General features: G+C 34.8%; 1 protein-coding gene across 19 annotated transcripts in view; it reads right to left on the bottom strand.

Annotated features, from left to right (window-relative positions):
• Window positions 1–506: 506 nt before the first annotated feature.
• The window catches only part of tnika (TRAF2 and NCK interacting kinase a), an 83,246-nt gene continuing 66,252 nt past the window's right edge, over window positions 507–17,500 (bottom strand). For all 19 annotated transcript variants that reach the window (XM_028437413.1, XM_028437414.1, XM_028437417.1 and 16 more), the window contains 13 exons: window positions 16,754–16,822; window positions 15,711–15,817; window positions 15,491–15,575; window positions 13,313–13,471; window positions 13,113–13,209; window positions 12,209–12,379; window positions 11,984–12,127; window positions 10,767–10,901; window positions 10,471–10,571; window positions 9,622–9,771; window positions 5,974–6,133; window positions 4,126–4,265; window positions 507–3,878 (listed from right to left, as the gene is read on the bottom strand). In XM_028437413.1, coding sequence (XP_028293214.1) covers window positions 3,795–3,878; window positions 4,126–4,265; window positions 5,974–6,133; window positions 9,622–9,771; window positions 10,471–10,571; window positions 10,767–10,901; window positions 11,984–12,127; window positions 12,209–12,379; window positions 13,113–13,209; window positions 13,313–13,471; window positions 15,491–15,575; window positions 15,711–15,817; window positions 16,754–16,822 — 1,602 coding nt within the window. In that variant the 3' untranslated portion in view covers window positions 507–3,794. The remainder of the gene's footprint in view (window positions 3,879–4,125; window positions 4,266–5,973; window positions 6,134–9,621; window positions 9,772–10,470; window positions 10,572–10,766; window positions 10,902–11,983; window positions 12,128–12,208; window positions 12,380–13,112; window positions 13,210–13,312; window positions 13,472–15,490; window positions 15,576–15,710; window positions 15,818–16,753; window positions 16,823–17,500) is intronic.

Below are 17,500 nucleotides of genomic sequence, written 5' to 3'. Positions count from 1 at the left end.
ACACACATGAGTCTATTAGAAAAAAACAGGAAATGTTTTTGAAAATGTGAGAATTTGGTGAATCTGACTGAGATTAGTGACCTCACAGTGTACGGGTGGATAGTTTGGATGCTGCAGCTCCAAGTTACGAGCTTTTATTGTAATAAACACATCATTCTCTCTCTCTTCCTCCATATATTCCCTCATCATCATCTCTCTCACACACACACACACACACACACACACACACACACACACACACACACACACACACACACACACACACACACACACACACACACACACACACACACACACACACACACACACACACACACACACACACACACACACACACACACACACACACACACAGACAAACCTGTTAATAATAAACCAGAGAGAGGCTGGACAAAGTCTGAGGGTCACAGCTGATACAGACCCTCTGATAACACCCACACACACACACACACACACACACACACACACACACACACACACACACACACACACACACACACACACAGTAACAGTTGTAATGCTAGTTTCATTTATTTCATCTCTTACATCATCGTCTCTTTTACAAAACAAAGAAATCCCAAAGCAGGACATTAGTAATGCTCTTTAAACAAACAAACAAACAGAAATAGTTTCATCATCTTTGTCAGAAACAAAAAGAATGAAATCGATCCCATTCTCACGCACACACACACACACACACCAGGAAGACAATGGTATTCTTCATCTCAGCGTTTTATTGCTAAAATGTTAGCCCGCCCCTTTAAAAATCAAGCTCAGTGACCCTAAGCTAACGCTGCTGCACATTAGCATTAGCCTTAGCATTAGCAGCAGCTGGATGTAAAAAGTCAGTCAAATAAAGAGTTTGGAAGAGATGAAATAATATTACTTTAGGCCTTAAAGCTGCTGACGATAAATCACATTTTATATTAAAAACTAAATCAATCATTGAATCTTTTCTCTTCTCTTCCATATTCAAGTAATATTGGTAATGCTACTAAAATATGCTTCACTGAACGGAAACTCGTGTGTGAATCAAATCCATTTGATTTTGATTTGATTCTGAATCGATATTGATCTCTATTGATCATTTGACATTTCTGGTGTTTTCATTGATTGAAAGTCGTGTCAAAACAATCAGTGTTTGTTTTCTGTTCAGAAAAGAAAACAAAAAACAATTTGGTTATTTCACTTTTGTTTTCAAATTGAAAAACTAAAATTTTAATTAAAAGGAATATTTCTTCATCAGGGTCAAAAAGGATAAACAAACACTTGATGAATTTGTCTCTAAAACCAAAAAACAGAAATACCAGAAGTTGTTCTTTTCAAAATAAGAGCACACATGAGGACGCTGCTGTTTTTCTGGCACCAAAATATATGAATTGTCTCTATATTTTCTCCGCTGTTTAAAATCCACTAAATCTCACATGTTTTGCTGAAAAACCTCTTCCACACTTTGATGTGATGTATTTGCAGCGATTTCTGCAGATGATAAACCTTGTTTTACCATTTCAAAAATAATTTCAGAGTACGATTCCAAAGACATTTTAAACAGCCGGGAAAATGTCAAGATAATTCATATATTTTGGTGCAATAAAAACAGCAGCAGCGTCCTCATACATGTGCTCTTATTTTGAAAAGAACAACCTCCAGTCTCACCATTTTTGTCCTCTGGTATTTCTGTTTTTTGGTTTAAAAACAAAAATTGAAAATTAATCAGTTTTTAAATGTTTCTTTATCCCTTCTTGACCCTGATGAAAAAATATCCATTTAAATTTTAGTTTTTCATTTTGAAATCAAAAATCAAATTACAACTCTTTGTTTTCTGAACGGAAAATTCAACAATCAAAACATGCACTGACCCAAAACAATGACAGATGATTATGTTGTTTCTTCCACGGAAGACGTCAGAGTTGTATTTTATGTATTTTATTCTCATTTTGTGTATTTATTTAATCTAATTTTGTATATTTTTCTGTCATTTGGTTGGTTTTGTCTTCGTTTTGTGTTTTTGGAGTCATACAATCCTAATATTGATTATTGAATCAGTCTGTTCCACCATGTGTAATGCAGTGGTGTGAGTATCAATATTTCTATTACGGCACCAAGTTAGAGTTTGTTTCTACTACAGCATTAGATCTACGAGAATCTCTTTCATATTCAAGTAAAATTGGTGCCATGACTAAAACGTCTTTCACTGAATTAAAACTCTGAGTGAATCAAATCGATTGTATTTAAGGAAATCTGAATCAATACTAATCTCTACCAATGACTGACATTTCTGGTGTTTTCATAGATTAAAAGTCGTGTCTAAACGTCAACAGACGTTGATGTTGTTTCTTCCCAGGAAGACGTCAGAGTTGTCACTTAGTCACACACTTGTTTGTGATGTCATTTTGTTTTGTTTTTCTTATTGTCTGTTTTTGGACTCATTTGTTTGGGATTATTAGTTGTCATATGTGTATTTTATGTATTTTGTTCTAATTTCGTCTGTTTTTGGACTCATTTTGTGTATTTTTTGTTGACATATGTGTATTTTATGTATTTTGTCTGTTTTTGGACTCATTTTTTTTTGTCATTTGGTTTTTTTTATGTATTTCATTCTCATGTTGTATGTTTTTGGACTCATTTTGTGTATTTTTCTGTCATATACTGGATAATTACTGATTTTTCCTGCATTAACATCTGTGGCCCACTTGAGATCAAACCATATTTGGCGCCTGAACTAAAGTGAGTTTGACACGGGTCAAAGGTCAAGTTCACACACAAAGACTACATGACTTCTTACTTTTGGATTCTGGCTTGATTTGAACACACACACACACACACACACACACACACACACACACACACACACACACACACACACACACACACACACACACACACACACACACACACACACACACACACACACACACACACACACACACACACACACACACACACACACACACACACCTGATTTTTCAGAAACATGATGTGCTATACAATTCATCGACTCCTAAATAAAGAGCGACCGACAGAAGAAGAAAAAGGAACACAAACAGATCAACGGTTGGAAGCTAACGTCGATGTGATATTACAGTAGATCTGATGCAGCACCTTCAGATTTTAGAGTGAGAAGAGGATAAAGAGGAGAGGAGGAAGGAAGGAGGGATAGAAGGATGGAGGGAAGGACCAGTGGTTCCACTACCAGAGGAGACTTGCATAAGTTATAGAAAATATAGTAGATTTAGACTTAAAATTACAATTCAGTCGATTCGAAGGACTAAAAGTGAAGGTAAAAACGCCATCATCTGCTTCCTGTGCTCACATGTCCTTTCTGCAGTCCCTGCTAAATCAGATTAAACTAAATATATAACCTTAACTTAAATTAAATTCTATCCCCATCAAACTTTGAGGCTTCCATCTTCAGGTTTTTTTCTCACACGTAAGAAAAATTACAGACGAAGCCATGAGATTTACATCTACACGCAAGGAAAGGGGGAAAAGGAAGAGGAGGGGGGTCACACAGGAAGAGATCATCAGACAGTCAGTAGAGTAAAGATGGCTTTGATGTCCGGCGTTCGTCACTGGCCTTTGATGTTTGTTATTTTTCCTTTGATGTTTGTTGTTTTTTTCTCTTGCTGAAACATCTGTTTTTCTTCTTTGCACCGAGTTGGTCCGTCACGTCACGTCATGTCACGTGTTTAAAGAGTTTGTTTTTTTGTGAGATGTGCAATGGGACAGAGTGGGTTGCCAGGTTGGCCAGTGGTGGAAGAGTGAGGCAGATGTGGGTGTGGGGGGGGGGGACATCACCAGTTCATCATGGAGTTCCTGTTCAGTGTCATGAAGAAAACTTGACTGCTACCTCCTGAACGCACGGATGCAAAGAACACCTGGGAACGGAAAGAAACATGTTAATACATGAAAAGTAGTCGAATTGACAGCGTTTCAATTTGTGATCAGAAAAATAAAAACAGTGTGGTTTTATTTCTATAAACTCAGAACATCCAAACCTTTAAGACAGAAAACTACATAAAATGACAAAAGAAACATACAAAATAGTAGAAAAATGCACAGAAATTACTTCAAAAACAAAAAAACAGCAACACAAATAGTCACAAAAATACTCCAAAAACACACCTTGTCATTGCGCTCACACAGGAACTTGAGTCTCTGAGCTCTCTTGTGCATAAAGACTCCGTCCAGGTGACCCGTCTCCACAGAACGGATCTCTATGGCTTTCTCACCCCAGCCCATAATCTGATTAGAATGAATGTAGGCTGGAACACAGACAACACAGTTACACTGGATATTACAGCAGCTCATTCAGGAGATCCTGGTCTGATAATACATAGTTACATCTGAAACATGCAGGACCGGAGACGTCCAGGACACCAGAAGCAGTACCTCTGTCCACCACATGAGGACAGTAGAGCACAGGAAATGTGGGGTTTGCGTGGTTTAATTCTTTATTTTTTGGATTTTGTTTGTTGGCACAATTGTTTCACAGCGGTGATTATAACCAAATAAAGGCACACTGACTAGTTACTGTTTTTTATATATATTGTTTTATTTCAACAGGATAATCCAGTGGTTTCCAACCTTTTTTGGATCGTGACCATATTTTGATATCCAGAATTTCTGCCGACCCTAAAAAACACGTGTTTTTCTTCATGTCTTCTATGAAACAGCAGAGATGGAACTGTCGCCTCCTGGGGTCACAGATTTTGTTTATTAAATTTTGGTAAAGAAAAGAGTTTTACATCAACTTTTTTTTAACTTTCACTGATTTTTAGATCAACACAAATCAGCACAAGTTGTGATTTTGACTGAAAAAGCTGATAAATGATCCTGAATGCATCACCTCATATAAAACTCAATGGACTAAAAGGGAGGATTGGCGTCATTAGTGATGTCATTTCAACATGGCGGCGCACAGGCTCTAAAATGGTAAAGCAGTTCTATTTTTAAAAGTTAATAAAACAAATATGGTGCAAAAAAATGTGTTTTGTTAGACATAGATCAATTAATAAGGACGTTTCAAAGGTTTTAGGTCATATTTATAAAAACAGTGGAAGATCCCTTTAATACACTGCAGTAAAACATGAACAAACAGTGGATAGACCCAGTTCTGGTTTGGGACACCACATGTTGAGAACCCAGAGCACCAACATGTATGAAGAATAGGGATTTAACGATTAATCGTAAGGCAGTTAAAAATCGATTCATCGGTATCACGGTTCACAACGATACTGTGAAAATTGAATCGCAGTACTTTTTTTAAACAGCAGAGGGCGCTATATCTATTTATCCTTATCTTGTCCAAATGCTGAGGCGGCGGGTGGAATCTGCCACTACTTTCTTTCTGACCGCCTCCTACTCTTAAACATGTTCATAAATGATTTCTTACCCCTTTAGCACCGAAAGAATATCTGTAATATTACGTGAATATCTGTAAAAGTCACATTTTTCTATTAGCTCTGTCTGCTAGCATAGCATCTCTTCTTCACTGCTAGCATATCTGCATGCCAACCGACCAGTGGGTTACCAGCGCCCTCTGCTGGTCCAAACAAATATCTGACATAATGCAATGATTGTTTTTTTTAAGTCCAATTGTTAAGGCACAAAATACATTTTCAGTTGCACTTTTAAAAAGAAAAAGAACTATTATGCAGTTTTGCATTGTTTACTATAGAACCAGAATTTAAATTAATAGGCTTCTTCTTCATTTGTATTATTCCTTTATTTATTTCATTCAAGATTTATTTTTAGTTAAATTGCATTGTTTTGAATAGTTTATCAAGGGATTCTTTTGACAATGAAAAATAAAAGGAAAATAGTAGTTTTTCTATAGTTTTTTTCCCAAAAAAAATAAAGGCATATTTTTCTGTCATTTGTCTACAGTCCCATTTTGTAAAATAAATTGTGAGAGAATCGTATCGTGAGTTGAGTGAATCGTTACATCACTAATGAAGAATGTAAACGTACCAACTGAGGTAGGCATCTCCCCCCACTGTAGCACCACGTCCTTAGTGATCCTCCCGTACGTGTTGACGTACACGCCCTCGTCCTCGTAGCACAGCAGCATCTCCATCCCGTCAGTTTTAGGAAGAACCACGATAGCATGAGGCATCACCTGGCTCTGGATCTAACACACACACACACACACACACACACACACACACACACACACACACACACACACACACACACACACACACACACACACACACACACACACACACACACACACACACACACACACACACACACACACACACACACACACACACACACACACACACACGTCAATCTGAATCATAATCTACAGATTAAACATTAGCAGCTTCATCCGTGTGCTGTAAATAAAGCTGTATTTAGATCATTTAGATTGGCCTACATCATGTAATCCTCTCACAGAACAAAATCCCCTCAAACGTATTCTGAATATGAAATATTTAAAAAAACAAAAACCCAAACCTTGACCTGAGAGGGAAGAAATAGTTAACGTAGGGACTCTGATATTCTCAGTTAAAATGGTTCTCGAACAGTCAAAGCAAACTCAACCATTTCACAGAATACATGTTTTAGGGACGATATGACACGTTTACACGTCATTTTTAATCAGAAAACGAGTGATTGAATGTCTAGCAAGTGTAACTAACAAACGATAATCTCAAACTTTGCTCAGATTGTCGTTCAAAATCTCTTGTGTGTTTTTGGAGTCATTTTGTGTATTTTTGTCCTTGTTTTGAGTGATTTTATACAAATGAATAACAGTAGCTGACTCTAATAACCATAATTCTTATATTTGGTATGATTTTAGGAAGTTTAAAAGCAGTAAAATCATCTAAACAGGGAAAGACAATGAAACAGAAACAAAAGCCTGATAAAGTTCATGTTTGGATGTACAGTATATACAGTATTTGGTCTCCTTTTTGTACCAGGCTAGGCTAATATTAGCTTTGAGCTCAAACAATCAGTAAAAGAAACTCAGAATGCTAAAAAGAAGAGTTGGTTTAATTAAATCATTGCAGTTTTAAATTCAGATGGATGTCTCACACAAGCACGCACACACATTCAGGTTCTCTACTCTACTGACCTCTACTTTACTATCTAACATAGATAGATCTATTCTACAGGGAGATAAAAGGATGTCACCTTCTTCTGTTTGGAACACTGTCAGGAATGTTGGCCAGAGAGGAAAGAAAAAGAAAAAGAAAAAAAGAAAGAAAAAGAAAAAAACTCATGAGCTGTGAACACAATAGGAAATATGATCTCACTGATATCAACCATAGTTAAACTCTACTAATACTAATATTTTGTTTTTATGTACCAGTATGTCTACGACTACTACACTCAAAATCTCACTAGTAGTACTAGTCGAGTGTGTTTGAGCATAAATTTGATATTAGTGATATCAACCATTATTAAACTCTATTAGTGCTTCATTTTGGAGTACATGGACTCAATGTGGGTTTACTAGTGAAGCAAATAGTGTCACTAGTTAGCAACATATGCTAATAAGGGGGCGGGGAAAGTAAAATCAGTTTCCATTGGCTTTTGAAAGTATTCCAACCAATCAGAGAGCTGGATTTGGTTCTAATCCCTTGTACTTCATTTTTTACTTCAATATTTTAGTTTTACTAGTACTACTAGTGAATATTTTAGTTTTACTAGTACTACTAGTGAATATTTTAGTTTTACTAGTACTACTAGTGAATATTTTAACTTTACTAGTACTACTAGTGAATATTTTAGCTTTACTAGTACTACTAGTGAATATTTTAGTTTTACTAGTACTACTAGTGAATATTTTAGTTTTACTAGTACTACTAGTGAATGTTTTAGTTTTACTAGTACTACTAGTGAATATTTTAGTTTTACTAGTACTACTAGTGAATATTTTAGTTTTACTAGTACTACTAGTGAATATTTTAGTTTTACTAGTACTACTAGTGAATATTTTAGTTTTACTAGTACTACTAGTGAATGTTTTAGTTTTACTAGTACTACTAGTGAATATTTTAGTTTTACTAGTACTACTAGTGAATATTTTAGTTTTACTAGTACTACTAGTGAATATTTTAGTTTTACTAGTACTACTAGTGAATATTTTAGCTTTACTAGTACTACTAGTGAATATTTTAGCTTTACTCCTAGCATGATTCGACTGACAACTGCCAGTCTTCTTCAGATGTGTCTGCTAATCACTTTGATGTTTCCTTGACTTCCATGTAAAAATTCCAGCGAGTTCTTTTTGAATATGTTTAATTCATTAAAAAAATAAGACAAAAAGAACTTGCTAGATTTAGTACTAGTAAATGTTTGTTGTGTTTTTTTTTACTTTTAGCATATTTTAAGTCTACAGATTCTAAGGAGGGATTAGAACCAAATGCTGCTCCCTGATTGATTGGAATACTTACTAAATGTTTAACTATGGTTTAAATCATGATGTCACATTTTCACACTAACATCCATCTTTGGCTTTTGTCACTAAATCATCGTCTGATAATCTAAATATATCAGAGATCAAAGGACTAATCTGCATTAAGAACCTAAATCTGATCTGGTTTCAAACATGTAACAACTAATAAAAAGCAGCTCGTGTTCCAGCGTCAGTGACTGAACAATGATTGACTCAGTGTGTAAGTGTAAATATAAACGTAAAAATGTAAGCGTAATGTAAGTGTAAATGTAAACATAAGTGTAAACAAAGGTGTAAATATAAATGTAAGTGTAAACAAAGGTGTAAATATAAATGTAAATGTAAATGTAAACATAAGTGTAAGTGTAAACAAATGTGTAAATATAAATGTAAGTGTAAACAAAGGTGTAAATATAAATGTAAATGTAAATGTAAACATAAGTGTAAGTGTAAACAAATGTGTAAATATAAATGTAAGTGTAAACAAATGTGTAAATATAAATGTAAGTGTAAACAAAGGTGTAAATATAAATGTAAATGTAAATATAAACATAAGTGTAAGTGTAAACAAAGATGTAAATATAAATGTAAGTGTAAATGTAAACATACGCGTAAATGGAAATGTAAGTGTAAATGTAAACGTAAATGTAAATCTAAGTGTAAATATAAACATATGTGTAAATGTAAACATAAATGTAAGCGTAAATGTAAACATAAGTGTAAATGTAAACGTAAATTTAAGTGTAAATGTAAACGTAAGTGTGAATGTAAGTGTAAATGTAAACATAAGCATAAATGTCAGTGTAAATGTAAATGCAAACATAAGCGTAAATGTATGTGTAAATGTAAATGTAAATATCAGTGTAAATGAAAACAAAAGTGTTAATGTACGTGTAAATGTAAGTGTAAATGTAAGTGTAAATGTAAGTGAAAGTGTAAATGAAAGTGTTAATGTAAGTGTAAGTGTAAATGTAAGTGTAAATGTAAATGTAAATGTAAATGTAAATGTAAATGTAAATGTAAATGTAAATGTAAATGTGTGAGCACAAGGTGAAAAGAGTTAAAGATGGATGCACTGGTTTTATTCCTCAGACTGGGATCAATAATCAATAAAAAGTAATAAAGTTGTGTGTCTTCTTTGATCTTCATGATTTGGAAGTGTCGACGTCCACAGAACGAGTACATACTGTTAGTATGGAAACACTTACATGTGAGGGGATGTAGATGTCGTAAGGATTCCCAGAGTCGACGTCGATGACGTGAAAACCAACGCTGGAGCCGTAGATGACCTTTAACCTCTGACCTTCCTCCACTGTCAGATCCACCAGCTGTGGGCGGTGCTGCAGCTCAGTGAACGACTGGAGACAGGAAGGAAGAAACAAAACCTCATTGTGTCTGATCTAAAGGTCACATGATCAACATTAACGTTAGCATTAGAATAATGACCAATCAGGAAACAATAAAGGCTTTGTGTGTTTTAGTCATCATTTTGTATGTTTATGTGTGATTTTAGGTATTTTTTTTATTGTATTGTGTGTTTTTGGAGTCATTTAATGTGTTTTTTTGACTCATTTTGTGTGTTTTTGTCATTGATTTTATGTTTTTAATTGTTTTGTGTGTTTTTGGAATCATTTTGTGCTTTTTTGTATGTTTCTTTGAGTGATTTTCTGTATTATTATTATTATTGTTGTGTGTGAATTTGTTGTCACTAGGGTAATTTTTTTTTTTCCATTTTTTGGATTTGTTGTGTTTTTTGGATAATTTTTTTGTTATTCTTTTCTTGTCATTAAGTGTGTTTTTGTCACCGTCTTGTGTGTTTTTTCGATTTTGTGTGTATTTTTGTTGTTATTTTGTGTATTTCTCTCTAATTGTTTGGTATTTATTCAGTTTTATTTTGATTAATTTTAGTTTTGGTCATTTTGTGTATTTTTGTAGTCGTCCTTAGTGTTTTTTTTAAAGTCATTTTTTTGCATTTACCTTGGGGGGCCGCCCGTGGCCCCCTGACCATGAGTTGCCTATGTCTGCTCTAATGTGTATGTTGTGTGTTGATGTTGTACCTTAAAGGCCATAAACTTGTGATATGGTTTAGGAGCCCAGGCGTAGATTTCCACTGAGTTCTTCAGAGCGATCACCAGGAATTTAATCCGTTCATATTTGACTGAAAACAAGAAGAAAACAACACAAAAGTGTTATAAACATTTACAACTTATGATGCTTAAAAAAACCTTTCTAAAATGACTGTAAACGTTGTTTAATGAAACTCAGATTTTATTTGCTAAATTTGAGTATTTTAGATTAAAATCTTTTCAAAAAATGTTAAGTTTTGAATTGAAAAACAGGATAATTTTCTTACCAACTTTATAATGCACACAGCCCTCCAGCTCGCCCACTGTAATCCATCCCTGCTTTTTCTCCACTTCGGGGTCGTTGTGCAGGATTCGGTTCCTTAGCCACGACAAATAGTAAACACGCAACTTATTCTTTTTCCCTGAGTGCAGAAAAAACATCATTAATATGTTATTAGTAACACATCAAATAAACAAAGGTCTAACAAACATTATTTAAATCACTTTAAAGACATATACAAAGAAAATACTTAAAAAATGTAAATATATTTGACTGATTACATATTACATTATCACAGCATGATCTGACCTGAGGGTCACATGATCAACATCCATGTTAGCATTAGAATAATGACCAATCAGAGCATAAATACAGAAAACATCACTTTATCACTTTTGGGTTGTTTTCTGTCATTTTGTGTATTTTTCATTTTGATTTGAGATGTTTTTGTTGGTTTTCTTATAATTGTGTGTTTTTTCTGTCATTTTATGTATTTCTGGAATCATATTTTGTGGAATTTTGCTGTAATTTTAGGTTGTTTGCTATCATCTTGTGCATTTTTTTTTAATCATTTTGTGTAATTTTCTTGTTTTGTCTGTTTTTTTCTCATTATTGTTGTTTTGTGTATTTTCACTGTCTCTCAGTGTATTTTTGTAATAATTCTTTGTGTTTTTCTGTCAGTGGGTTTTTTTTTATGTTAATATGTGTATTTTTGTTGTCGTCCTGTGTATTTTTCTGTTTTATTAGCTTTTAAACTTGTTTTGTGTATTTTATAGTCGTTTTGTGCATTATTCAGTCCTTTTTAATGTTTTGGTTGTCATTTTGTGTATTTTTGTAATAATTTTGTGTAAATCTCTTGCTGTTTTGTGTGTTTTTGTTATTGTTGTTTTTGTTGTCTTTGTGTATTTTTGTAATAATTTTAGTGTTTTTCTGTCAATACGTGGGTCTTTTGATGTTTGATATTTTTGTATACTTTTGTATTTATATTGTCTTATTTCTTTGTTTTTAGGGTAATTTTGTGCGTTTTTCTGTCCTTTTTTGTGTTTTCTTTGTTCTTTTTTTGTTTTCTTTGTATGTTTTTGGAGTCATTTTCTGCCATTTTTTGGGGGGCTGTAATATAAATGAAGCGAGAGCCTAATGTGGCTCCTGGGCCCTCAGTTACCCATGTGTGACTTTGTTGAAAAACCACATTATTAAACCTCAGGATGAAGTGAGTTGACGTACCAGAAATAGTGACCAGCACATTGAGGCCTTCGAGCACATCCATCTGTAAGAAACGCCGTCTGGTTATCAAGTTATAGACTTTCCCCTGTCCACTCCGATCAAGCAGCATTAACCCATTCTCAGTCCCAACCAAAAGGTTCACACCTGAACAAACACACACACACACACACACACACAGGTCAGACGTTGTTGTTGCTGTGGCTCAGCGTTGCTGCACTGCTGTACCCCATAGAGCAGCACACAGGATCTCAGAGTTGAAGCGTTTTTTGTATTTGCGGATCTCTGGCGTGTCGCTGTGAGGTCGGATGTTGGTCGGGTTGACGTTGACCACTGAAATCTTTCTGGCTTCGTTGAGTCTGGCCTGTTCCTGCCTGAGCAGCTCGTTGGTAAACATGGCTGGGAACGAAGAGATGGATACTAAAGTTAAAACATAGCGTCTTCAAACAAGAAAGAACAGGAAAATTAAAGTTATAATGCAGCGTTTTTAAAAATAAAAATAAAAGTTCAAATGTAGCGTTTTCAAACAGGAAAATAAAAGTTAAAATGTAGAAAATAAAAATAAAATAAAAGTTAAAATGTAGTGTTTTCAAAAAATGTAATTAAAATTAAAACACAGCATTTTCAAACAGGAAAATAAAAGCTAAAATGTAGAAAATAAAAATAAAATAAAAGTTAAAATGTAGTGTTTTTAAAAAATGTAATTAAAATTAAAACACAGCGTTTTCAAACAGGAAAATAAAAGTTAAAATGTAGAAAATAAAAATAAAATAAAAGTTAAAATGTAGTGTTTTTAAAAAATGTAATTAAAATTAAAACACAGCGTTTTCAAACAGGAAAATAAAAGTTAAAATGTAGAAAATAAAAATAAAATAAAAGTTAAAATGTAGTGTTTTTAAAAAATGTAATTAAAATTAAAACACAGCGTTTTCAAACAGGAAAATAAAAGTTAAAATGTAGAAAATAAAAATAAAATAAAAGTTAAAATGTAGAAAATAAAAATAAAATAAAAGTTAAAATGTAGTGTTTTTAAAAAATGTAATTAAAATTAAAACACAGCGTTTTCAAACAGGAAAATAAAAGCTAAAATCTAGCGTTTTCAAACAGAAACAGACGTGTGCTGTGGTCAAACCTTCTGCTGAGTTCTCATTCTCGTCACTTGGAGACGTTTGATAAACTCGTGAATCAACAAAAGGAGTGAACGATGATTGAGATCCACCAACGCCAAACTGGATAAAAACACAAAGTCGTTTATCGCTCAGTGATGATGATGATGATGATGATGAAGATGATGAAGAAAACACATGACTGAGTGTTTCCTGTGTTTCTGACCTCCGCGGCGTCGCTGAGTTCCTGCAGGGCTGAAGTGGGCGTGGCTGAGGGAGAATTGCTCTGCTGCACCAGGTCAGGGAGGTTACCATGGTTACCGTGGTTACTGTGATTGATGAAGCCGTTGCTCTCGGTGTGACTTCCTCTTCTTCTCTGCTCCGCCTGAACGCCAACAATAGATGAGGAAGTATTGATACCACAGTCACATGACAACATGACGACTAGTCCGACCATAACACACCGCCAAAGGTTTACAACGTGATTTGGAGAAAAATTGGACATATTCGTCCCATCAATCATCCGTTTTCCATTTATTTGTCTGACTTTAAATAGAGAGCAAAAAAAAAAAAAAAAAGAAACAAAAACAGATCATATTGTTTTCTTTGTGTCAAATAGTGAATTCAGTTACAAAACATCTACAATTGTTCTTAAAAAGCCTTTCACAAGTTAAAGAATATCTATGAACTACAAAGTTGGAAGCACAAATTTGTCCAAAATATGTTAAACCATAACGTGATGTTTTGCTTTGGAATTTGTGATGTAATGACTTTTTATGATTTATTTTCAAATGCTAAATCGTCTACAGTCAACTGCTTTTAGTACAGTGTGATGTATTTAGTGACCGCTCAGTTGGTGTTAATGTTATGTGAAGTCACAGGGAGGAATATTAGGATGTAGCTTTATTTAAGATAAATGTGTGAATGGTTTGGTCCAGAATACATCAGTGACATGTTAGTCAGGTATGAACCCAGCAGGTCTCTGAGATCTATGGACACAGGTCAGATAGTGGAGCCCAGAGCTCACAGATCTATGGACACAGGTCAGATAGTGGAGCCCAGAGCTCACAGATCTATGGACACAGGTCAGATAGTGGAGCCCAGAGCTCATAGATCTATGGACACAGGTCAGATAGTGGAGCCCAGAGCTCACAGATCTATGGACACAGGTCAGATAGTGGAGCCCAGAGCTCATAGATCTATGGATACAGGTCAGATAGTGGAGCCCAGAGCTCACAGATCTATGGACACAGGTCAGATAGTGGAGCCCAGAGCTCACAGTAACCATGGTGATGCTGCGTTTAGTTGTTACGCTGCAAAGAAGTGGAACAAACTGATGATTTTAATTGATTTTCAGCTGTTGAAGGTTTTTTCATGTAAAGCACAATGAGTTGCCTTGTGTATGAAATGTGCTATACAAATAAATTTGCCTCGCTTTGCCTAAGATGAGTTTAAAGTCTGTTTGAAATAAATTCAGCCATTTTCTTCTAAACACTTTAAATAGGCCCGATCAGAGCACTTTTGGAAAACCAATGAAGCTGGAGCCACTTTCACACGGCTCTCTCCCATAGACACAGTACACAGAGGCGGTGCCCTTCCCGCACATGGGCGTGGTTCCACAGTCTCTAACTGACACGCCCCCAGCGTCTCAGAGCAGAGAGAAGTGCTTGTTTTTCCATGACATATTTTTATTTGATTTACTAAGCAATTTTTTTCATCTTTCAAATGTGGCTCAGTGGTCAATGACATGTTTCTGTGGTGAGACAAACTCATAACACACATTTATTTCTGCTTTACACACACTTTAACCAACCAAACTGTTTTTCGCCGTGCGGCTATATCAAAGCTAGCAAACCAAATTCTTATTTAACTGAATTCATTTGTAACATCAGAGTGAAAAGGATGTGAGTCGTTAGCAAACAGCAGTGGTTTCAATAGTGTAGACACTTTGCATAACTCGTTAATGTAGATAATAATAAGCTTTGGGCCCAATGCAGATCCCTGGGGAACACCACACTGTCGGCATTATTTACCATTTGTTTTATTATCAGTAGAATCAGAAGGGTGTGATTAAAAATTGTCATTATTCTTAGTTTTGTGTGAAATGTATTTGTTGTTCTTAAGTGTTTCATGTGACAGTAAAAACCATAAAGGAACCACAATATGACCCATTTTCCTCTTTATCTGAGAAAATGATGTTTATAATGTCCCTATTAAATATATACATAAATAAAATATGTATAGTGTTAGGTGTAGTGTTAGTTCAGTTTAATAGTGTTTTTTTGTGTTTGTGTATGTGTCAGCACTAAGGATTGGAAAATACACACACGCGCACGCACACGCGCACACACACACACGCATCCCTAATGATCATAGTAATATTTCATTAATAAGGCGTCCTCACCTCTCTCATCACTAGAGTCCCATCTTGATAGGCCTCTCCCATCTCTGTCAGCCTACTGAACGACTCACCGCTCTGCACAGCTGGCCTACACACACACACACACACGCACACACACACGCACGCACATACACACATTAGTCACTGTATTTTAGCTGCAGGACTTTAACGTCTCAGTGCATCAGTAAATGAAAAATTAAAATCAGAGGAAACATCTGGTTACATAATGCGGGGGATGTCACTGACGGCGACGGTCCCGTCATGGCCCACCGTCTCGCCGTCATCATCACTGCTCTCTGAGTCCTCACTGGAGGAGGAGTAGTCTGTGACCTTCATCAGCAGAAACATGTTGGTTTTATTTATAGAAGAAAAAAGAAAACACTAATTACAGCTACATCACATTTTTATTCATATTTGATTTATTAATTACATAATTACAACACTGATATAATCATATTTAAAGGACAGTGAAAAGAGAGAGTGGGAAAAGAGTGGAAGAGGAAAATACCTGAAAATAATTTAAAAAAAATAATAGCAGCAGCAATGACAATAATAACTATTATTATCAGTAGTAGTATTACTGTTTTAATAAATAAGTATGAATAATAATATTTTATATAATTATAATAATAATAATTCTTATTATGAACAATAATAATAATAATAATGCACCAACAACAATAATTATTATTATTAGTAGTAGTTATACTACATTTATTACTATATAAATAATAAATACAAATAACATTTTATATAAATATATTTAATAACAATAATAATAATTAAAAAAAATAGTAAAAAGAAAAATAATAGCAATCATAATAATAATAATTATTATTATTATAATTATTAGTGGTAGTAGTACTGTTATTCTTATTATGATATAAATAAATAAATAATAATAATAATAATAATAATAATAATAAAAAAAAGAAAATTACATCATGAGAATGACTGCTTATGACAATAAATATATTTGCTTTAAATAATATATTTTTGTTCACATACTTCTGTCTGCAGTCTTAATGTGAAAGTCATTCTTTCCATCAAATCTATTTCCTTTATTTTATAATATTTTATATCTTATTCAGACAAAAATGGTTGTTATTGTTCATTTTATATTGTTTTGTATTTTCCCACTGGGAGAGAGGGAGGGCGGGACTTAGCTGAATGCTAATGAGGTCATCATAATAGAGCATTTTCTCAGTCTAATCTAACTGTTCATTGTTATATTTTTTGTTAATAATGTGATCATATGAATCCAACCTTAACTGGAGGTCTGTTTCCTTCCTCCACTCTCAGCTCTCTCAGTTCCTTTGCCAACGCACTTAAGTCCTGTGAGCAGAAACAGAACCGCACAAAGAGTCACGTTTGGAACGTTCGCCAAAAAAAAAATCAGATTAAAATAAGAAAAGAGAGGAGACGAAGCAGAGGAGAAACTCCTCACTTATCACACACACAGATCTGAGCCTGGAAACAAAGACATCGAGGAGCAAAAGTGCTGAAGTTATAATCTTTAGTGTTTCTATAAGGAATATCATGACTCAGCACCTTTGTTCCTGCACAAGCAAATCTATCGTATACAAGCATGAAGTAGAAGAAGAAGAAGAAGAAGAAGAAGAAGAAGAAGAAGAAGAAGAAGAAGAAGAAGAAGAAGAAGAAGAAGAAGAAGAAGAAGAAGAAGAGAAGAAGAGAAGAAAAGAAGAAGAAGAAGTAGAAGAAGAAGAGAAGAAAAGAGAAGTCTAATAAGAAGAAGAATCGCATAAGAAGAAGAAGTAAGAAGAAGAATTAGAAGAATTATAAGCAGCATCGAGAAGAACGCAGCAGAAGAAGCAGAAGCCCGCAGCAACCGAAGAAGAACGCCCAGCTCAGCAGCCGACTCCCACGCACTCGCCTCACTCCATCAGCCGCCCCGTCTCCGCCTTCTCACCCTCCGCCCCTCCTCAATCCCTCCTCCGCCTCGCTCCACGCGCAGACGCTCGACCACGCTCCTCCGAAGTAGCAGACTAATCT

This window comes from Gouania willdenowi, chromosome 22, assembly GCF_900634775.1.
Source record: "Gouania willdenowi chromosome 22, fGouWil2.1, whole genome shotgun sequence".
In the NCBI taxonomy this organism is placed as follows: domain Eukaryota; kingdom Metazoa; phylum Chordata; class Actinopteri; order Blenniiformes; family Gobiesocidae; genus Gouania; species Gouania willdenowi.
Note: the sequence above shows the minus strand (reverse complement) of the source record. Positions and strands in the feature narration are given on the sequence as shown.